Source organism: Syngnathus acus, chromosome 1 (genome assembly GCF_901709675.1).
Source record: "Syngnathus acus chromosome 1, fSynAcu1.2, whole genome shotgun sequence".
NCBI classification, from domain to species: domain Eukaryota; kingdom Metazoa; phylum Chordata; class Actinopteri; order Syngnathiformes; family Syngnathidae; genus Syngnathus; species Syngnathus acus.
In genome coordinates, this window is record NC_051087.1 from 6,612,794 (window position 1) to 6,635,977 (window position 23,184).

Below are 23,184 nucleotides of genomic sequence, written 5' to 3' on the forward strand. Positions count from 1 at the left end.
TCACAAAATGTTTTATTTATTATATCCATTATATTATCTTATATTTATGCATTTAAATCCATCCATTTTATACAGAGCTTGTCATCGGCCTAGTGATGGTTGAATTTCTGAGTGAAAGAAATTCCTAAGTTTTGAGTTCTTTAAGTAAATATCACTTCATTTTGGGCAAATAATTTTCCACATATTTTCATGGAGGCCATCTGTACGTGTTTATTTGTTTTTCGGATGACTTTTTACTCCTTATAGTTTTGGTCCTCCATAGTTCAACACCCTGATACCTTGTGTTTGTCTCCCCCAAGTGGCCAAGTGTAAGAATGCAGCTGTGAGAGGAAGCCACCTACCTCACTCTGGAGCTTGCCTTTTCGGTCCGGGAGGCTCCGTCCACTTCTTTTGACTCAGTCGACGTAAGGACGGAGTGAGAGGGGGAAGGACGCAGAATGGCGGCCGTGCCGTGCTCCAAGTGCACGGCAGAAAGAAAGGGCTTTCGGCGGGAACTTGACTCTTGGCGCTACAAGCTGATCCACTGCGTCGGTATGATCCGAGTGTTGTTTTCTTAAAATATTGATATATTTAACTACACCGCACGGAGCGCTAGACATTAAGAGATTTGCTCCACCCGGCTATGTTACTCGGTAGCTAGTAATTAGCTGGCTCGCTAGTAGCTAGCTTGCTAGCGCCAGCTCCGTCGGTGGGCAGCCTAAACTGACAGCGAGAATGTACCAGCTGGCTAGGTGACATATTCTCTTTGTCGTCCTTAACACTACTTGTTTTCAACCAGGTCGTGCTTTTGAGTGGGCACTACACGGAGCATGTAGGTGTGTCGTTAAATATGCCATCAGCTGTAATTGGTTCTTGAAAATTCTAATCGCCAATACCTTGCTAATATTAAGGCTGATTGGGGGGGAGGGTGTTGTGGATGAGATCAAGCAGGAACGAGAAGCCTGAAAAGAAATCAATACTTGCAGCGTTTTTAAAAAGTTGCAGTAAATACGGAAGCTGGCAACGTTGCACCCACCGCACGTTTTTCGTCTTATAACAGGTTTTCGTACTAAAAAAGAAAAAGAAAATACATAAATGATTGCTTTTTATTTTATTTATTGAGGACATGGCTAAATAGTTTGATTGAAAACTAACTAGTGTTACACCAGATTATTATCTGTTTATAAAATAGTTGACCATGACTTTTTTGTTTTTTGTCTTGCAGGGTTTGAAAGCATTCTGGAGGGAATATATGGTTCTATGCTGGCAAGAGACCTTAACTTATTTGATGGTGGGTTCTTTGTCTAACTTGTACGACCTTTTGTATCTGTGTTAATATTTACACGAAATTAGTCCTTATTTTGCAGTACACGAAGATAAATATACACCTGTGGAGGTAACCATATACAGATAATTCCCAAATACTGTGGTCATCCTTTCAGCGTGCCCCAGGAAGTTATCCAGTTTTATTTAATTGGCCAGACATTTTTTCATGTATTACTCGTGGCAGTAAAAAGCACACACTTCTGACTTTGAAAACATGTCTTTAATCAAAGACGGCCAACAAGTGAATAAAGTATCTATCTTATCTTAACAACACAAAAACGTGCAGTAAAGAACATATGTATAAACACGCCCCCAACTGCATGACCGCTGGGTGAGATGCAGGGTTCTAATGTCCGCCACAATGTAAGGCATCTTTGTTCATTAAGCTATGCCGCTAATGTGTCGTGGCAGGCAAAACAATTAAATGCTTTTCTACTATATGTCAGAAAAAAAATAGAATTACCTTATTTGTCAGTATATTGATCAGACCTCATCATTTCAGTGTGTATAGCTTTTGGTGGTGTGCAGAGTTTTTTCCTCTGTATATATGTGCAGTGGCTTGACAAAGGGTGATTAACACTACATAGATGGTTAGACACAGCCCTTGGTCTCTGCTAATTTTTTTTTTTTTTATTGTCGTTCCTTTCAGACTGTGAACCCGAAGAGGTGGTTGACTGGTCTCCAGAGGCAAACTGCTCTCACTGCTCATTCTGTAACGTTCCTCTGGACAAACTCAGTGTAAGAATTGGAATAGAGTCTTGTTCAGAACTTATTCAAGTTGTGTGCTTTCGTACAAAATGTTCCTTTGTTTATTTATAGATTTATTTATTTTCCTTACAGGATCTAGCACCTGCCACCACATCGCCCCTCTCCTCCCCCTCCGAATTCTCTCCATGTCAAGCTCCAACCATCTCTGAGAGCAGCCACACAGCTCACAAGTTCCTTCAAGCTGTGTTCCACAAAAAAGGTGAGTCTAACCGGGCACAAGTTTGGACACAACTTGTCCTTCATTGTTTTCATTCTGAGGTGGCATCACAAAAACAACAAATAATTGGACACTTTTGGAGGTAATTGTATAGATTATCACCAAGCTCAAGTTTTAGAGCATATGTTGAAATGTGTCAATTCATGCAGAGGTCTCGCAGTTCACCCTCTGAAATTTTGTGCGACTTCAACTGCGTATTGCAGCGCTGAAATCAGAATTTCCTGAAATCAGAATAATCTTGAAATGGTGGAAACATTTTATATAATGGGGCGGGATTTTCATTTCCTTACTAAGATGCGTCTCCATGCTGTGATGCCAATATTCCTCGCATTGCCGAGGAGCTTATGAAGAAGATGATACACCAGTTCGCCAAGGAGTATGCATCCAAGTGCCTACTCCACACCATTTCAATGGATGTAACAACAAGGACCTCCTCGCCTTTTTCTGAAACATCAGATGCCCCCTTGGACCTAACCGTAAGCCGAAGCCCAGAAGAATCAGAAAAGGAATCTGGTACAGGTGAGTCTTTAAAAAACCAGATGTAGACTATTGAAATAAGCACTATTCAACCACATAACTTTGTACTTAGTGTGTGTGTTAGCCTGAAAATCACACTGATTTGTAGCTAAATAACTTCTACTTACATCTTCCTGCAGCAGATGTTGTGCTCGACCTCTCCAAAAAAAGCGGCGGCAGCCCCTCAACTTCATCAACATTGTCATCTAACATCCAAGCCTCAGGGTAAGAAGTTTATTACGGATCAGATTACCGTGTGTTGAAAAACCAGTGGAAGCTGTGCTATGACATGACAATTACTTGGCAAAGACACTGGTTTGACATGCTAAGGTGTGTCGCTGATTTTTACGCTCTCCAAAAGCAAGTGAGAGAATGCCATGATGGTTGTACAGTTAAGAATGTTTACGATGGGTCGATTGTTGATCGGTATGCACCATCTTTGCTTGACTGCACCTTGGCTCATTTCATTTTTAGTTGTTGTTTTGGATTTTGGCGGAGTGGGGTTGACTCTTCTATCTCTTGAGCGGTAACGTCACAGCATTGGCACCGTACCTCAACCAATACCAAAAGCCCAGCCAGCATTGTCCACTGATGAGTTGCATTACAATATCCTATCATGAGTTGATTTCCTTTTCAAACCGATCCAGTTCTGAATCCGATTAACACGTACATCAGACTTTCACTGAAGGATAACAAACCTGCAGCGGGTGTTTGTGAGTAACGCCAGCCATTCACAGACTGTCCCACCTGGATGTGAAGAGGCTGTGTGTGAAAGAGATGAAGGTCCAGACAGAGGCATGCAATAACAGGCAGTGATGTTACCAACAAGGCATAAAGGAGTGGACCCCCTTGTCTCCTATGCCCAAATCACACCCTCTCCATCACCTCCATCTTGACCCTGCTGTTTGGTCCTCCCATCCCTAGGAGGCAGCTCAGGCAGAAGGAGTACATTGAGAGGAGTTTGGAGCTGTCCGAGGGGTTGCTGTCCAAGGCCTTGAAGGACATACGCTCAGGAAGGCTGCAAGAGCAGCGTGCTGCATTGCTATACGGAATTCCCCTTCGCACCCTGAGGCGGGGCCTGGAAGACTGGTCAGAAGGACGGTCGGGAGCGCTGCAGCCAGCGTCACACAGCCACAGAGATTTCAGGGAGGAAATGACAACGCACAGCGCGATGTCATCCACGCTTGGAGGCGAAGCCCGTCTCGTCCTGCAGAAGGTGGCGGCGTGGGCCGAGCGGGCTGAAATTGGAGGAGATGCCGAAGAGAACGGCGATCTCAGCTTCTCTCTGTCCTCCCTTCCCTTTTATCAGCCAAGTGGTCTACACTCCTCTTTTCCCCAGCTCAGGGATGCTCTCAAGCCCCCTCCAAGCCCCACTCCTAGTCTTGAGGCCCCCGCACTCCTTCGTATCCCTCAGGTCCGTTCCATGTCCAGTCACGGCAGGTTACCCCCAGCCGAGATTCACAGTACTACCGAAAACCGCCGTACCTCACCAACAGAAGGCGCTGCCAATGTATTGACAACTACTGCCAGACCTTCGTCGTTCCTCAAACTCAGATCGCCTTTCCTGGTACACGGCTGTGCGGGAAGTGCCAACCAATCACCTCTTCGTCTGGTGCAACGCAGCTCCTCTTTGGATGATTCCGAGGAGGGAGCAGACCGCCGCGACAAAGACAAGCAACCCAGAAAGAAACGTGGAAGGTACCGTCAGTATGACCACGAACTGATGGAGGAAGCCATTACGATGGTGATGGCTGGCCGCATGAGCGTATCTAAGGCCCAGGGAGTTTATGGGGTACCTCACAGCACACTGGAATACAAAGTTAAAGAGCGCACCGGAACACTGAAAAATCCTCCCAAGAAGAAACCTGCCATCTTTTTCTCGTCTGGTTCCACTTTGTCTGGAACTATTACCGGTTCTACTAACTCAGGGACTCTTGCCTCACCCGCTGCTGCAAATATGTTCTAGACAAAGAAAGGTGTCCAGAACTCCACCTCTTACAAGATTAATGTTTTCTTGGGATCTTGATAAAACACATGCCTTTCCAAATATACGGTTATATTATTCAGGTTCGACTGCGAGTCTGTTTTTGATCGTCATACTTTCGGCTGTGTTTCTGCAATTTGGTCCTGGACTTTCATTGAGTTCCCATCGTGATGGGGAGATTTTCAAGAGGCATTTCTCCACAGAGGCTGACGTTTTTCATATTTTTTTTTTTATTCTGTGGAGATTAATTTCAGATTTTAGTACAATTATCAAAAAGGAAAAGAGTAGATGATTGGTTTTAATTTTGACATTGATTTCCTGAAAAACTTCAATGTTTTCTCTTGTACTTGGAATGCTGATCTTCTAATCTAGGTCTTTCTTTGGTTGTAATAGTCTGGTCCTAAACCACCAGTCAAGAAAAAATGAGCTCAGATTTCCCAGGATCAAATGGCTGAAACACAGTGACATTTAAAAAGATGACTCCAGTGTTAGGAAAATAGGTTCTTCAGGTTTGCCGTAATTCTTAATTCTCCTTGTTAATGAAGGAATGATGATTGTCATTTGCAGCTTTCTAGCTCTCTGGGTATCTGACCAAGGCCATTGAAGTGACTTAGAGCCATCATAACAATAAACTCTCATCGTAATTATTGTTATACACCTCTGCAAACAGGAAGATTGTATATTGTTAATTGACTACTGTGATAACAATTTTAGTGTGGGGTTTTTGTTGAATAGAATAGTATGAGGAAAAAAAAAAGTAATGTGTTGTCCTTGTTTTTTCTCTATTTGTTGTGGGAATGCATTTGTGTAGCATGTTTTCAAATGTGCACTGATGAGCTCAGGCACTATGTTATTGTGTACGTGTATTGTTCAAGATGTTTTATGACCTCAGATATTGACTAATGTTGCTACTGTAGCTGCATTACTGTACAACCTCATACATGACTGCTGCTTACTATGTCTCTTTTTACGGAACCATTAGTTCCATAAAAGTCGGCGGTTTATTTCGACCAAGATGACTGGGAGTTGGTATGCAAAGACGTAACTTAATGCGTATTGTGTGTCCGAATGGTTGATTGTGGTGATGGCTGCAGCGTGACAGCGGCTCGACTCAATGCACGGGTTAGGGTTAATGGTAAATGGTTTCACTGAAATGGTTGTTGTCCTTGAGAAGGACTGATCTCCGACAACCACACCGACGGCGTTAATACCAAAGCAGCAGTTCAGTTTCGCTATTTGCTGGGATGTCAGCCTGCATGCCTCTCGAGCTAACCTCAATGTCGCATATACCTCTGAACTTAATTTGCCTAAAGCCTCGGGTCAGGTTATTTTTCTTCACCACTGTCCGTTTCAAGGGTTATGGAATGGTATTTTACCGAGTTCTGTCTCTCAAGGAACACCGTGTAAATTTATTCCCATCTTTGGCACGTCCTAGAATTTTTAGTGGTTTTATCGGGCATTTACAGATCTGCCTTGATTTTGTAACTTGGTTTACATTCTTGTTCATCTTATGTGCTTTGAATTTGATCAGAGGATACTCTGATACTGGATATCTCCGCTTGTGAATGTTCTTGATGTTTCTTCAACATCAGTGGCTGTAACTATACTGTACCGCAACAAGATGTCTCTTTTGCTTGCTACTATATGAACAACTCTGTTTACAAAGAAACCTAAACGTCTCTTGAGAAACAGAAAGCTAAGTGATTAAGTGCAGTATGTATTCACATTTATTTGCAGTATATTTAGATCGCCAGCTTAATTAGTTCCCCCTTCCCTGTTGGTAAATCATAAGAGAATCCTGCCATTTATGCATTGGTGTTATTGCACTTTGAGGTATTCAAATCATATCTCTGAAAACCTATCATGTGTAGTACATATTAATTTATTTGCGTTTCAAAGCCGGCCGGGTTTTACTAGTTTGCTTGTTGTATTCATTGATTTGTAATAGAGCACTTAAATTTAATGTCAAGTGTGTATTGCAAAAAATTGCATGAATGCTTTTAAATGTTAATCTATTGTATTTAATTTATTCCCCAAATGACACCCATGAATGTTGTGATTAAGTGATTATTGAGTGATTAGTAGACAATGAAAAGGAACACTAGAACGTAACATTTTGGAAGAAACAGAGTCCAGCATGCTCTGTGCTTGTCGCGCTAAAGAGCTTCATTCATGAAGGACTGGAGCTGCTACATTGCCATTGAGTACATAATTATCTTAGTTTCTGTTCTGATTTTATTGTACGCTTTCACTATAGTGTCGTTATTAATCTGAATCAAATATCCATGTATCGTATCCGTGAAGGATAGTAAATAGATAAAAGAATATACAGGTAATATAACACTGGCATCATACCTCAAGCAGGCCTCTGCTGTACTGGATTTCGACTCGTCCAATACCGGCGAGGTCTAGATTTAAACTCAACCTAAGAGTTTGGCAATGGCCTAACATTTCGAACATGTTATTGTTTGTGTTGTTTATTGTAAAATCTTTGTCATGATCTGATTTAACTGTTGACTTCTACAATAGTTGGTTGATCCGTTGAGATTGTTGGTGAAAGTGCTGTACAAAGGTTTGAGCGTTTCTACAATCATTCCTGCTGTGTTTAGCAGAATGTTAATTTGCCTTCTGCAACTCAATAAAACAGCTCAACAAAGTCCTAATTTGTCATCTTGTGACACATATGTAGGCCATTTATGAATTGATGGATGCATTATACTTTAGTCAGACTTTGTAGGTACTGTATAATTACTTTATTATTCAAAATTTGATCCAGCCAAGATATCAGACTACTAACTAATTCCTTTGTATTTTGCCCCTAGCTGCCCATCTACTACAGAAAAAGAAGACTCAAGAGATCTAGAGCAGAGGAAGTGCCACCAGCAATCTGCACTGGATGTTGTCCTTAGCTCTCTCTGCCCAGCACATTGTTCCTTACTCTACCAGATGCTGAAGTTGGCACACACGGAAAAATTGCTCCCCTCCCCTGCCCACAAACAAGTTGATCCAACAGAAGCTCACAAGTGTCATTGTGAATTACAAGCAGATGACATCCTTAATGACCGTAAAGCACTTACCAGCAGCAGTTCAACATACCCTTTGTCTGATTGTGGTCATCAAGGCTGTGGAAGCACAGCCTGCCATCCGAGCAACTTACCTTTAAAAGGCTGTGAAAGCGTAGCTCCTTCGAACCTAAACAACATCTGTATGCAAACTTGTAGGATACATACCAACACTCCAATTTGTCCTGAGAGGCTCCACTGTACTTCTAACCAAAGGCCGCCTGCCGATCCCATCGACACTTTGATGTGTTCATTTGGTCCTTGCTCTTCAGTCCACTGCAAGCACTCTTGTTTATGTGCTAGGAACCACACATGTGTGACCCATCCTAAGAAAACAAGAGGAGATTGTGAGCTCCCTCCTGTCCTGAATAGAGAGCATAGCCCTTCTCCTCCACCCCTTTTGCCAATTGATAAATTAACCAATGAAATGCCACCTTCCTTGCTTCACCATAATCAAGAAGGGGAATGTGCCCAAATGATTAAGAAGTTAAAAGTAGACGCAACAAAAACAGTGGAGCATGAATCTTTGCCTCCAAGAAATAGTCAAGCTGCAGAGAACCCAAGTGGGAGTTTATTGCAGGATGTGGTGAACCGCTTCACTGAGAAACTCGATACCATCAGACCCCCAGAGAAAGACCCAGCTCTGCACTCGTCACCTATTGATGTTCCTGAACAGGAGCACCTACAGTCCTCCTTAACCAGCCAGAACTTGAAATTTCCTGCTGATGCCCTTCTGACTGAAATTATTACCACTGTGCTACATACACGGAGTGCCAGTGACTATAACCTCAGCGAGCTGTTTCATCGCCAATATACCAACGATCCCAAATCGCCTAATACGCGCTTGCGTCGTCGCCAGGAAGTGCTTGCTGCTCTGGCGACACCTGCCGATGGTGCTTCGACTCGAAGGCAAAGCTTGCAAATTAAACGAGAGCTTGCAATGTTTAACTTGCCATACAAGAGAAAGTCATCACGAGCAAAGAGATCACAATTGAAAGAAAGTAATGAAGCTGTAAATACATGTAGCACTTTGTTGGACTCGAACGTGATGCCAGAAGAGGAAAGAGAACCCGAGTTAGATATGGACTATCAAGGAGTTATGGGGGCACGGCTGAACATTATTACTCCGGAAAGTAACATAAATGAAGTAAAAGATGATGAAACTGAGGGAATTGAGAAAAAAGAAGCATCCATAGAAGAAAAAGACCCAAACCAAACAATGTCCCATGACCAGCAAAGCAAATTATGCAACCATTCTCAAGTAGACAATGAGCAATCACAGGTGAGAACTCAGTGTGACACACATTGCCAAACGGACAAGGTTACTGCAATATACGATGCCATGATTCTTGAAAATGCCTCATCAAGTCAAGGCCGTGGCACTGATGATTATGAAAATGGACCAGTTGAAGATCAAAGCCATACAACTGTAACTGACAGTCAGCAAAGTCAAAAATCCTCCCCCAGTGACTCAAGGAGATCACGGAGGAACATTGTGCCTCCGCAACGATTCTCCTCTTACGTCACAGAAACCAGGAAGATGCTCTTTGCAGCTTGTTTCTCTGAAAGTATATTCAACCAGAGAGCAAATAACAAAAATATTGTCACATCTACAACCTCAGATGCCTTATTGAAAAAACTTGATGTTAATGATGTTCATGTTGAATCAAACACCAAAACGTCTAATCTCCCTGACACGTCTACATCAATCAGTAGAGAAAGACACAGTTCATCTCATACAGAATCAAGCGAGCAAAACGAGGATGTGCGACAAACTGTCGCAGTTAAAAAGATGGCGTCCATTGCTAAACCTTCAGAAGAAACACAACCATATCCAAAAAGACAATCAGTGGAAAATACTGCATCAAGAAGGCTCCAATACCCAAATGTTGGGGTTACTACCAGGTCTGCCGCCTGTGATCAGAATTCTTGCACCTCTCCAGTCCCTTACACAAGCCCAATTCGGTTAATGTTTGTATCACCAGTAAAAGATAAAGAAGGTATTGTATATAGTCTTAAGTCGCCAAGATCTGGCTCAAATGCAGAAACAGAGGAACCCTTTGACCCATGCAAATCGCCATCCTGGGCAGAGACACCCAAGCAGAAGCAAAGCCAGATGACTGAATGTGCCATACCACGTCTCAGGCCTAGTCGCAAATCCTCTACCTCACCTTTTAAATATGCAGGGCCCTCAAGAAAGTCTCCTTCAAAGCGGCCGATGCCAGATTCTTCACCAGCCAAGCAACCTTTCTCAACTCCTAAGTCTCCTTCTCCCCCTAAGTGTGGTTCCTCAACCGTCAAGTTATCCTTATCACCTGAGCTTGCTCCTTCATCACTGAAGTCGGCTTCCTCATCAGCTGAATTAGCATCTTCTCCATTTAAGCCAAGTTCTTCATCAACTAAGTCCCTCTCGTCATCACCCAAGTCAACATCTGGAAAATGTACTTCACCAAAGTCGTCCTCCCCCAAAACCGCATCTAAGCGATCAGGTGAAGTCACTCCACCTAAGAATCCATTTGGAATGGTGAGCCGATCACCAGGCGACTTGCAATCATTCCATGAACTCACTCCCCTGAAAAGACGCCCAGGGCGGCCAAAGAAGCTGGGGCCGCATCTGGAGCAAAAAGCGAAGAGACCAATTGGTCGACCACGGAAACAGAAGCCTGAACACGCAGCAACAGGGACAAGCACAGCAAATGTATCCGTAGACACGGAGGAGAAAGTCAACAAGAACCTCAAAATAACTGTTGTCTACGGCCGTTCAAGAAGAAACAAACGATTAGTTTCTGAGAGTTTTGATCAGCTCCAAACAGAATTCAGAGATGCTTGTCGAGCAGTAGGTCTAAAAAACGACTTGAATGGAACACAAAACTCTAAAATCAATATTGGTAATCCCAAAATGGGTTCACCAGAATTTCCTGAAGGCTTAGATAATGCCAACCCTGTCAAAGTGGCTGCACGGGACCTGAGCAGTAAGATTAAATGCCAGAAAAGAGAGAAGGCCTTACCTTCTAGGAAACCAGGTAGACCAGCAAAAGTGAAAATCTCCGGAATCTCGGTCACTGTTACCACAGTGTCACCAAAGCAACGTAAAATATTGATTGAGAAGAATGCTCCTGATAAACAAAAGAACAAGAAAGCACTCTTGCCAGAATTTCAAAGTTCTAAAGAGTCCAAAAGAGTTAGGTGTCCACCAATTAGCAAAAACTCGCAACCGGAGGAACAAAGAGAATGCGAGCGTAAAAAGAGTAACCAAGTCCTCAGTCATCCTTCAGCTGTGCGTCATTCAAAAAGAGTGATCAAACCCTCAATCTATTTCTTGCATGCCATTGCCAGCTCCACAAATCGAACATATAGTCACAGTAATGCTCTGTTACGGCGCTCCAAACAACTTCTGCTGAACAAGGCCTGCAATCAAAGAAAACAAGAAAAAGAGAACAGAGTCGAACATTCGGCAGTGAAAAGGCACCGTTGCGAACATGAGAAGAAGAACATCTCTCGGGATCTCGCTCGAGTAGCAGGTGTTTCTTTAGACTCCATTTTTGCTCCAAAGGAGACACTACGCTGGTGGGCCGCATCAGCTGAACAAGAAACCTTGGACCAAGAACTTGCCAGACGCATTCAGCTCATGTCGGACACCTGGGTCTCAGATGCGGCGGAGAACCAGAGGGAAGACTTCCCGTTCAAAATAAACACTGAACAAACTGGGTCATCCGTTGCCAAGACCGAACATTCTTCAGTGGTTCAAACACTCTTCAACTGCCCTCCGACTGAACCACGATCCTGTAGCATGCGGCAGATCAGCTCCTGGTTTATGGAGACCACAGAGACACAGTCGCTGGCTATCGTCAAGAGGAAAAGCTCTCGCAATCGTTATGAAGTGATGCACTTCCCTCGCGCCGTTAACAAACAAGGTGTCAAGTGCCAAAGTCCTCAGGCAGAAAGACTTCGCAGACATCTCAAGAAATTTGCCAGAACATTGCCAAAGAGCCCTGCCCAACTTGAAAAGGCTCAAAAAAGATTGAGGAAAATGAAAGACGCTCAATCAATTCATAATATTAGGCATCGACTCTTGGTTCACAAGAGTGAAAGGGCTATCTTCAGTCAAGGAACTAGAAGACGGCAGCGCTTAGGCAAATACCAGGCCACACTACTTCGGGCAAGGAGACGCTTCCTGACCCAAAAAGAAAGGAAGTGGACAAAGAAGGAAATAAATGCACAAGTGAGTCCATGTAAGCCAAAAGTAGCAATTGGACTTCAACCAAAACTGGAAGTATTGAAGTCGCTAAAAGATGACTTTTTGGAAGGTTCTGAGAACAGTTCTGAATCCCAATCCAAGGAGCCTGTGGGTACACCAAAAGAGCAAAACATCTGCTCTCAAGCCTGGAGTCCTGAGACCCTGAAGGAATGCCGGGTATTTCTGAAAAAGATCAACTATCAGCAGAGACATACAGACAACATATCAGCAGAGGAGTGGCACTCTTGTACCGTGACACTGGATAAGTCTGCCTCGGCATTTGTGTTTGCTGGAAAGAACAGACAACTGGTAGAAGTCGTTAAAGCTGTGAAAAAAAACCGCCACACAAATGGCACAGATTCCGCATGTGAATCAGTCCAGAAGCTGGATGAAATGCCTTTGAGGAGGCAGAAGGGCAAACGTCCTGGCCTTGTGTCTGCTGAAGCGCCACCAGCTAAAAAGTTGAGACAATCGCGGATGAAGGGCTTAAGTGGGCCGAGGTGGTGCGACTTTGTGCTCGGTAACTACCTTTCTTCCTTTACTCAATCTGTCAGAACTATAATTGTAAGCCAAACAAAATCATCTGCAATTGTTTTTCTTCTCTGGCAGGAAGCTAGATGACGCACAAGGCCTCCATCCTTCGTGGGAAACCAACTGTGGCGTTTTGTGGTGCCTTTGGACACTGAGCTGAATGTGTGGACTGACCGTTACACGATGGTTCAGTCTTTCCCTCAGCAATTATGTAGCAGTCTAACTTAAGAAAAGCTTGATGTTGCACTATTTTTATATGTAGGGATTTGACTTTTTGATAAATACCCTTGTCTTTGATAAAAAAACAAAAAAACAAAAAAAAACATGCCTTGTCTGAAGAGCTGTCTGTAAGACAAATGTCGACTGTAATAAGACAGCACTGTGCCCTAGAAATAAGACTTCGTCACGACTGCCTCTTCCACCCAGCAAACAAATTTTGGACAGTGAAATAATTGATTGTACAGTTTAAACGTCGACGGCGGATTGCAACTTGGGAACTACAATTCCTCTGTAATTAGCCGCTGGTCTTGCCAACAAACACAATTAGCACAAACATACTTAATGAAGGTATTGGCATCATGTAGGTTTTTTTTTTTTTATTGCATATTTTGTCATTTTCTCCCAAACAAAGCATTTATTGTCACAAATGGGACATTTCTTGCACTGTCCCGTTTGAGATTTGGAGGCCCGCTTTTTAGATTCTTCCCCCATGTTTTGCACATTCTTTTCCACTACCAACACCTACTGAACAACAAGAGAATTGTATGTGGTGCAATACAGACCCAGATTTTTTTTTTTTTCTATCAGTATCTACTCAGTATTTTATTACTGACATATGTATGTACACGAGCTGGGATGTCACTTCAGTTGTTACCGTATTGAGGTGTACAAGGTGACTAGGCGAGGGTGGACATTGGAATTAGAACTAAATTTCTTAGACTGAGTAAAATGATTTTAATACAATGTATGAAGCCCCGTCTGAATGCTCTGAGCTTCTTTTTCAATGCCAGTGTTGAGGAGAATAAAATTTTCAGGAGCAGTTGTCCACGTTGTTCAACTTGTAGCCATCTCTTATCCATGATTCGATGGCAAGTAGTTGGGATTAGATTAACTGGCCCGAGTTTGACAAATTCGTAGTGATGTATTCCCAGCCCTGAATGTGACAGTTTTAGATCCCAAACTAAAGCAGAAAAATAATTAATCATAGCATTAATGAATGTTCCAGGATTATATCCTATTTAAATGCAGTTGAGAGATGTTGGATTTTCAAGCTCCTGGTTTTTTTTTTTTTTTTTGCCTTCTGTTTGCAGCATGAGACCTCTTATGAGGTCCACTGTCTTTTTCCTCCAAGATGTATGAATGCTGATTTAACACTAATCTTGGATGAAACTCAAATTTGTCCTTCCCCTTTATGTAGCGAGTGACTTTATCCAAGATTTTTTCTTTTATATCTATTTTTTTTACTATATCTCTGTGCAGAAACAGTGTGTGCCTGACTACCCATGTATTTATGACACTGCGGTCACATTTTAGGGTGGTGACCCGTTTTGGGGGGCAAATAACCCGCTCCAAAATGATCTGGTGCTAAACTTCTGTTGTATTTTTTTTCTTGTGGTTTTGTACTGTCCTTTAAAGATACAACTGCAGCTGTATTTGGAGGAATAAAGATGGTTTTTTTCCCCTAAATTTCAAGTGTCATGATGAAATATATATATATATATACACACACACACACATACATACAAACATGTATAAATCTCAGCGGCGACCAGAATAAACTTAATGTGCAGGGAACACTAGCAACACACAACTAATAATAAATAATATGGGACCACTTACAGGCGTAAAGTTGGCAATGCGGTACGAGCTCCACGTAATGCTCCGGAAAAGACGGGACCCGGAAAAAGAAAAACAAAATTCGAAAAGGGTGACGCATCAAGTTATCATCAACAGTAGTCCAGTGCCCTCTAGTGGCCGGATGAAACCTCCACAATAAACGCAGCAGCTCTATTCCCTTCTTTAAGAGCCAAATCGACCGCCTTTAATTTAAAAGCGGCATTATATGCATTTCTTTTGTCCCCCATAATGATGTTCTGTGTACAAAAGCTTATTTTCTCCAGTAATGTCCGTCTAGATCTCGTTTTGTCTCTTTTTCGCGTCAATTGTGCGGCACTATTTGCCTGACAGACAGATATGCGAACACACCACTCTTCTCCCCAGTGACCTTGTCACATATCCCTCCGCCCAGCAAAGCGGTGCCGCACAATAGCGGTCTTAATAACGAGTGTACAAGTGGTACAATCAAGACAAAATTCCTTAAGACTATTAAAATGTTCATAATTTTATATTTATTTTCAGCCTTTATCTTTTGGTTTTCAATAGATGACGTAAATTCAACACCTAATCAATATTTTTTTTTTTTAAATCACTATAAAAAGCACACGTCTGTCAATATATTGATATGTATCCTAAACAAATTCTGCCATAAAGTTGGAGTGAGGTACAGGTAGATTAATTACAATATAGCAGGGGGAACAATGTATATATTAAATATTTAACCCTTGTGGTGAGTCTCAAGATCTCAAATAATAATAAAGAAGGCAATCTACACAGATCTGACCTTTATTGTAAAAACAGTTACAAATTAGCAAATGCAAGCTCATAAGACTATATATATATATATTTAAAATGTGCCCTTGCCTGCTGTATTTTGGGAGGACTTGGGGAATAATTAAACAGAAGCCAATTTTGCGGAACATATTTAAGAAAGATTGGCTTCCTGGTTGAGGAGTGGATTAAGATCCAGTTTTGTCTTCTCTATAGCTGCAATCTTGGCCCTACGAGAAGGTCGCGTTGCAGGAACTGAGTCGGGAACATTTTCTCCATCGCTGCTTTAAAACAACAAAAAAGGAAAAATACACAATGTATGATATGATTATTTGAAGGGTTTAAAAAGAAAAAAAAAATCTCACCTTTCCTCTGAGGACTCTGCCTTTCTGCTGGGCTTTTTCCCTCCTTTGGCAGTTGAGACCTTCCTTTGACCTACACACACACACACACACACGAGTCAAGTTACCTCACAATGTTGAGCGGCTGGAAGCTGTACAACGTAAAATTACAGGCCGCATTACCTTTTCTGCTTCTCTTGGCTGCCTTCAATGGCTCGTCGGCTACAGTTTCTAAAGAAACAACATTGTTATTCTGTAGAGTTCAATGGGTCAGTCCCCTTTTTTGCCACGTGGTAGGGCTTTTTTTTTTTAATCCGCTTACCAACATGTTGGAAATAAAAGCATAATCCTCTTATAAGAAGAGTTTTCATAAATGTGACGTGAGCACACAGTGGAGACAAAATGTTTGTGTTTGCATTTTGTACCGTCCGCATTGACATCAAGCGGCTGCAGCGCTGAGGCGCTGACGAGCTCGGCTTGCTCTTTCGAAGCCCCCAGTTGAGAAATCATCTTCTCCAAGGCACGGAGACAGACACGGTCCTTCACCACCTGGAGCGGACCAGCACGGGTTGGAAATTGAAAGTTTAAATCGGATCCAATGTGGAAGAAGTCAACGGCTGTGCTTTTGTACACTGAAGATGTCGCGTACCTGGACGAGCTGCTGCAAAAGTGACAGCAGGTCCTTCCTGACCATCTCGTTCCCGGTTAGCTCCAGGTAGCTCAGCGTCTTGGCGTAGAGGCGCACCTCGGGAGCAGTCGGATCGAGCAGCATCTCACCGCACATGCGTACCGCCAAGTAGTCATGGACGCCCACTTCCTGAAGTCACACAACCGCACTCGTCAAGTCTGTTGTCGTTGGGCAGATGAGCTCATCAATACAAGCACAAATATTTCGTTTTTTATACAAAGAGCTGGCCCTCCTGGGCATATTGTACACATGAATAGATTTTATTTTCCAAGTCTCTGATTTTAATAGGGAACAGAGGTGTAGTTTAAAAGAAAAACAAGAACACGCCTGTTTTTCCACTCTACAAACGTGTCAGCGTGGAACTTTGAGTTCATGTGAGCAAGTGATTGCTAACCTCAGTGTTGGCAGAAGGCTTCATGAGGGAACTTGGATGGGTCAGTTCTACAAAAAGCTTCACCACGTTGCTAACGTCCACCTCAGCTAATGGAGAAGTGGCGGGGGCCTTCATCAGCGTACGCATGGTTGGAAGGAAACTCTCCTCCACAACTTCCTGGTGGGCTCTAGTTATAATAAAAAACAACAACACAGGGGCCATGCTTGTTAGTGTCGCTGGTGTGGTGGCGCCTCTTTCAGCTAACTTCAGGCACACATTTAAACAAACGACCCACACGAGAGGCTGAACAATTTTGAAGTTGCCATTATATGCCCCTCTTTACAGAAATTGTGATTTCACATGTGATTCATTTTTTTCAAACTGAAAACCTAATCTTACAAAACTAGGGCATACGAAAACAGAGATTCCACTGTAAAAGTAATTCAGAAAGTGACGGTATTTTTTTTCCCCGACCTGCTCTCGCGGGCATAGAGCTGGAAAAAGACACCCAGGCAGCTTCGAAGACGAACGTCGTCCTCAGTGACTGGGTTATACCACAGCAGAATTAGGCGCGACAGGATCTTGGAACTGGAAATGCGTCCCATGTACATCAGTTTGGCCAGACCCTGAGCTGTCTCCGTGCGCAGTTCGGACATCTGCATGTGACATTTGGGACAATTTTTACATGCTGGGAAAAAATTGTCCACGTGGTACAATTCCAAAAATTTAAATTCTTGCAGACATCATTCTCCACTTTTTATGATCCTCTCTATTTTATGTTGGGATTCTCCCAAAAATTACTCAAAGTATTACATGTGCACGCTGACCTCACTGTCTAGGAGCTCTGACAGCATCACCAAAATGCTCTGAGCGGTGTCCTCCTCCTTCTGTGCTGCCACTTTCTCCTCGTCCTCCTGCTCCTCCTCCCCCCGGTCCGGTGATCCCGGCAGCTGAGTCTTCTGACCGCTGCCACTTTCAGAGAGCAGCTGGAAGCCGAACAGCAAAAGCAGGTCGATGACTGCTCGCAGAGCGCTGATGCGAATCTTGACCTCATCAAGTTGGGCGATCTGAAAAGAGAAAGTGCAGTTGTATTTACTTTTTTTTTTTTATTTGGTTGTTGCCTCTTTTACAGGGAGCCTGCAAAATTGCTGCATTGTAGCTGTAACAAAAGAGCTGACACACAAATTCTTAAAGTAGCTGCATCATGCTATTTTAAGCTTTCCAATAATAATTATAGGCAAGTAATTAAACACAGTATTATTATATAGTGATTTTATTTGTATAGTTATTTTAGTGGCTATTTTTTCTAACCCAGAAGACGCCTTGGTCATCGAAACCCTGCCTTTACTGTCCTCACACACACACACACGCACGCACACAAAATAAATCGATCTAATATGATATAGCGCTATTAAATTGTGAAATAATACATTTGAAATGTTTCTTTGTGCTTACTTCAGAAAAAATAGAGTTTGCATTACCTGTAGCAGAAGGACCATGTGGGTGTTGGCAAGCTCCTTGCTGTGTAGAGCGCATGTGCCCAGACAAAGCACGGCCATGCTGCGGACACTGGGGTGAGCACTTGCGATGCTAGGCAGGATCTGACAGGGTAAAGAAGTCAATTCAACCAGAAATCTATCAAACCACTCACTGCCCCATGTATAAATTTAATCGTGATACACTCATCTAAGTGACAACGAATGACATGTACGGTTGAAAAGTCATGAACGGTAATACTGTCAAGGCCGTCGAGACGGTTGTTCATACCAGTGAGGACATTAAGGCGCTTATGGTGGGGCTGATTCGATTCTTGGTTTTCATCTGCTTGAGCAGCTCAGCACACATTGTCAGACACCTCAACAGAGTCTCAGGGTCGTTCTAGACAATGGAACAAACACAATGGATCTGTTAAATGTTCGTCTTCTGCATATATCAGTTTTCTTTTGACAGTGGCGTCCTGCTTGAAAATGAAATAAATACCTTCTCAGTGCGGATCTCGGTGTTAGTTGGTTGGGTGATCGCTGCGATCTCCTCGAGGACCTTGTTGCGCTGGTTCTCCAGCTCTGTGATGGACTCCTTCAACTCGGCGGCGCGGCCAAAGTCCTGAGCGGCGATGCTCTCCTCTAGGGCTTGCTTAGCCTCCATGATTCTCACCTTCACCTCTGCTAGCTAAACGGGAGACGGAGGAACAAGTATAAGGCCCGAGAATTAAATATGACAATTAAGGAGATGAAATGATTTGTATTTAAGGATCAGCTGTATTTCATTATACCACGGCCAATCATCAACCCGTGTGAATGGAGAGGGGCTCAGGATATGACAAAAGATTTCAGGGGTACAAAAGATGGCTGGATGAAGGGATGCAGTGGAAAGGGGGGGCAGATGCATGTAGCAGATGGGAGCAAAGGATGCTGATTGAGATTAAGATGCAAGCAATGAGCATAAATCCTGAGAGGCTCTCACTGATAGAAGAATAAAAAAAAAACAAGACTTTCTATTTATTCAAGCAGACAGAGAGCAGCTCTGCATACACATTACATCCAACTTGAATCAGTCAGACACACTTTGCCCGCTGAAATAAATAACAGCCATCTGCTGGATGGAAAGAGAACATTTGGAGGAGGATTTTGGGCATGTTCCCACCTGAACTTGCTGGCGACGGCTGACGTTCTCGTCCACCGGTTGACTTGCTTCTGAAATTGGCGCCCGCACATCCGAGATTATTTCTGCCACCTGTAGACAAGCAAATTAAGATTCACTCTTAGTGTGAGACACACTGTTATCACAGTCATTCCTGTGATAAAAAAAACTGTGTTAGGCTGTTGGGGCTGCATAAGTGTCCCTTTTTACCAGGGCTGTTGAATACCACTTTTTTCAGACCGATACCAATACAAATACTCACTCGAGTACCAATTCCATTTGTTCTTTTGATATATGAAATTTTACTCAAATTCTCTACAGTAAATGTTGAACTTTTTCCGTTGTTGTGTTACAGATGTTTGAACAATGAATGAATCAAGACTAATAAATGTGGAATAAACATAACAAGATTAACTTTCAAACTGCTTAAATGGCCCAAATAAAGGCACCATTCTGAGATGAACTCAAAATAATTGTTAAATAATCACCCATCGACACTATGATGTGATCAAGTAATATCCTAAACAAAAAAAGTCAACATGTTAGAAATAAAGAGGTGTTCTGAAAAAAAAAAAAAAAATACATGACCATAAAAAAATGAGCAAATGACTCTCGTGTGATTATGCTGTGCTAAATGTTGTATCCTTTAAAAGATATCTGACTTTAAACGTTCACAGAATGGCCAACAGCGAGGCCAAGATGCATGACAGAAATGTATCTCACGGTCTGAATGCGTCGCTGGTCATCGAGCACGAGTGTGAGGAGCTTCTCGGTGAGCAAGGGAATCAGCGAGGAGGGCGTCCGCGGCAGGGCCAACATATCCTGCAGCACAGCCAGAACTCGCTTCCTGTACAGATGAACCGATATTAGCCACAAGGTACTCCACTTTCAAACAACTTTGCTCAAAAGACTAGGCGTCTTTCTTACCTGCCACCCTCCTCATTGGTGTCCAGGCAACCGATGAGATGGATGAGCTGCTGAGAGATAAAATCCTTGGTCATAACCAACTCCAGCTGGGTCAAGTCTGCTCTCTGCTCCTCTGACAGCGCCGGAACCACCTTCAGATACCTGCACCGTGTCACAAGTGAGTTAGAAAACAGCAATGGCTACTACCTCCAAAGAGCAACATTTAGCAAACAGTGGGCATTTGGGCGAAGACTCATGGACCATAATCGACTGGGTCCTAAATTTTTATATGCATTGTCTCTCATACTCATAAAGGTACTCGGCGTAAGTGGCAGCATCCGGCAAGACCTGCTCCAACATTTCGTCACCGTCGTCGCCTTTATCCTTGATGAACTTGCACAGTGCTCGCCAGTAAAGAACATTCTCGCATGTCAGGCACTCCACTGGGATCAGTTTCCTGTTCAAACATGCAAACGTTCGATCATGGTTTAGCCATTCAAAAGGCAGAAAATGCAAGTTGATGAAGTGTACCTGTTGTTCAACTGAATTCTGTTCTGCAGCAGATCATCAGCGTCCATGCCTTTGAAAATGGCAGTCAGCATTTCCAAAGCTGTTTCGGCACAATTCTCCACATCGAGCTTGTGGAGAAGCTCCACGGCATTTCCATCCAGTCCACGGAGCCAGGCAGGTAGTAGACTGGTGCAAACCACCTCTTTTACTGCTTCTACAACACATGCAAGAGGTTGGAGATAATTATTTTAAGCTTGGTTTGAAATGGAAACTGCAATGATTATAACGGGTCAAAACCATTGTTACCTGATGTGTCGTGGAGTCCCTGCTCCAGTAAACTCACTCTTTGTGCAATGGATAGAGCTCGAACGTAAACCTTGTCAGCCAGAACCTTAAAAAAAGAAAATCACAAATGAAACATATATTCAAATGTAGCAAAACACAATCACAAGCGTGCGCGAGGGCATAGATGGCTACCTGGTAGGCTTGTTTGCGGACATTTTCTTTCACATCACGGGTGCGTTTGAGTACTCTTGGGAGGGTGCGAGGACACACGACAATGCAGGAGAGGACAGCCCGTCGCACCTCTGCATTACTTTCGTTTTCCAGAATCAGCATGTAAGCTGAAACGAGGGAGAAAAAGGAGAATTATGATAAACTGTAGCAGGCAAAATGCTTTACTTAGCGTTGTTCTTTTTTTTTTTTGTTAGTTGGCAGGCTAAACCAACCTTGCCATGACTTTTACTGTGTATTGTGTAAATGACATATTACAAGCCTTCAAATTGATGTCCCTTACACATGACCCTCTGTTCGGTTTGTTGTGTTTTCTCAAATTTTATTTAAAAAAAAATAAAAAATAAACAACGGATAAACTCCTCTGGGAATACACACCATTGAGGGTGGGACAATCAGGATCAGTTGGCTGCTGCAGTCGGGTCATGGCCAAAGCGGCTTGGATGCGCACATTGGGAAACTTGTCAGTGACACGGACCAGCATGGCTTGATGGATGCGATCGAAGAGATCGTCGTCGATCTGAGCGTTCTCCGCCATGCTGCCGAGCAGCTTGTTGACGAGTTGGCACACGCGGAAGCGCACCGCATGGCTGTTCGCCTTATGAGACTGAGAGGAGGTACACAAGAAGATGGCATCAGTTCAGACAAAAGACGGGCAGGATGGTAAAGGATTATGAGTGTAGTACTGTACACAGACAAACTAATCAGCGTGAGTCCGATTCATCCACCATTTTCTATAAGGCTTGTCCTCATTACGGTACGCTGGAGCTGATATTTCTCACAGTAATTTTAGCACTTTTAAGGCAGTTGACCTTTAGATGTTCGTTGATAAGAGTACACGAGGGAGGGTGCTGTTCTCAACAAATATATAATCCTCCATCAATTGCAGGGGTTACGTTCCAGACCACCGCCGCAATGGGTCAGATCCTCAATATAGAAAGTACTCTCTTTAAATACATTCTAAGCATATTTTTACATCCATCCATGAACTTTTTTTAAAAAAATTTTTAATGTTTTTAAACACATTTTAAAACTACACAATTGTACCCATTTAAAGTTAAAGAGAGCTGGAGCATTTGTTAACACTAAAATGTGGTGCAAATTGTATGACAATCTATACAGTATATATATAGGCAACAGCAGTGTTTTAAGTGGAAACCAAGACGTGTGTGTGTGTGTGTGTGTGTATATATGTACCTCCAGCAAGAAGTTAAAAAGGAAACTCAAAAATGGATGATCGTCCTCCTCATCTTCCTCTTCATCAGTTTTAGGTGGAGGCTGGAAACTTGTGGTGAATCTGACTACAAATTCAATGACATTTTCCACTGTGGGCTCACGCTTGTAAACAATCATGGCATGTTTCAGGTAGCTGATAAACTCTTCGTGGAACAAGGTCTTGTCCTCCAGCTGACAGAGAAGAATGAGGGACATTGAGTAAAGAGAACAAACAGTAGCAAATAGAAGAACTTTCAGCAACATGTTGAAATGAAAGACAACAACAACATTTGGTTAGGGCTCACTTTGTTGTAGCGGTTCTTCAGGCTCGCCACCAGCTTCGCCTTGTTGCTGTGTCCCTTTTGGGCGCACTGAAAGGCATCCTTAATGTCGATTTCGTTGTCCGCGGCCATAGTATTCCCTTTACAGACGACAACACCAACCGATCAATTCCAGATAAATGTGTGTACAGGATTCTCTTTGTTTACCCCTAGTCGACTTTTGCTGTAGTAGTTTTGTTCGCAGTGTATTGTTAGCTACTGTAGCAAGCCGCTAAACTCACAAAAACAAAACAAAAAAAACCACCATGGCCCGTCTAAGTCCAAATAAGTTCAACCAAAGACGCTACAAAATACTCACGAACTTAATGAAATAATCGACGTTATATTTTCAACATATATATCGTCAGTCTTAGGAAGTTCAATTACCTTTCCGATTTGTTCGTAATGCAACACTACCGCCAGTTTTCAAATCCATTCACTGTTGCAATCT

At 42.8% G+C, this 23,184-nt stretch overlaps 2 protein-coding genes across 9 annotated transcripts; one reads left to right on the forward strand and one right to left on the reverse strand.

The window, feature by feature from the left end:
- The first annotated feature begins 311 nt into the window (after positions 1-311).
- On the forward strand, positions 312-14,302 carry lcorl (ligand dependent nuclear receptor corepressor-like). Of its 5 annotated transcripts, none has more exons than XM_037261296.1 (8): positions 313-531; positions 1,205-1,270; positions 1,955-2,043; positions 2,146-2,272; positions 2,585-2,809; positions 2,947-3,031; positions 7,613-12,609; positions 12,703-14,302. In XM_037261296.1, the coding sequence occupies exons 1-8, from the start codon at positions 438-440 to the stop codon at positions 12,708-12,710; spliced, it is 5,691 nt and encodes a 1,896-aa protein (XP_037117191.1). In that variant the 5' UTR covers positions 313-437; the 3' UTR covers positions 12,711-14,302. The 5 variants fall into 5 exon arrangements, with proteins under 5 accessions (XP_037117224.1, XP_037117191.1, XP_037117202.1 ...); XM_037261307.1 differs by having other exon boundaries at positions 2,950-3,031; positions 12,699-14,302; XM_037261285.1 differs by having other exon boundaries at positions 314-531; positions 12,699-14,302.
- Positions 14,303-15,226: 924 nt separating this feature from the next.
- Positions 15,227-23,166, reverse strand: ncapg (non-SMC condensin I complex, subunit G). Of its 4 annotated transcripts, XM_037258442.1 has the most exons (23): positions 23,053-23,145; positions 22,902-22,965; positions 22,719-22,834; positions 22,396-22,605; positions 21,577-21,805; positions 21,163-21,308; positions 20,992-21,076; positions 20,707-20,899; positions 20,483-20,632; positions 20,197-20,337; positions 19,993-20,116; positions 19,273-19,362; positions 18,610-18,798; positions 18,397-18,507; positions 18,111-18,230; positions 17,457-17,696; positions 17,104-17,285; positions 16,651-16,816; positions 16,218-16,385; positions 15,994-16,117; positions 15,752-15,799; positions 15,593-15,662; positions 15,227-15,511 (listed from the first exon to the last, which is right to left on the reverse strand). In XM_037258442.1, the coding sequence occupies exons 3-23, from the start codon at positions 22,824-22,826 to the stop codon at positions 15,382-15,384; spliced, it is 3,024 nt and encodes a 1,007-aa protein (XP_037114337.1). In that variant the 5' UTR covers positions 22,827-22,834; positions 22,902-22,965; positions 23,053-23,145; the 3' UTR covers positions 15,227-15,381. The 4 variants fall into 4 exon arrangements, with proteins under 4 accessions (XP_037114337.1, XP_037114328.1, XP_037114354.1 ...); XM_037258433.1 differs by lacking the exon at positions 22,902-22,965 and having other exon boundaries at positions 23,121-23,166; XM_037258459.1 differs by having other exon boundaries at positions 20,707-20,893; positions 22,719-23,165.
- Between the last annotated feature and the right edge of the window lie 18 nt (positions 23,167-23,184).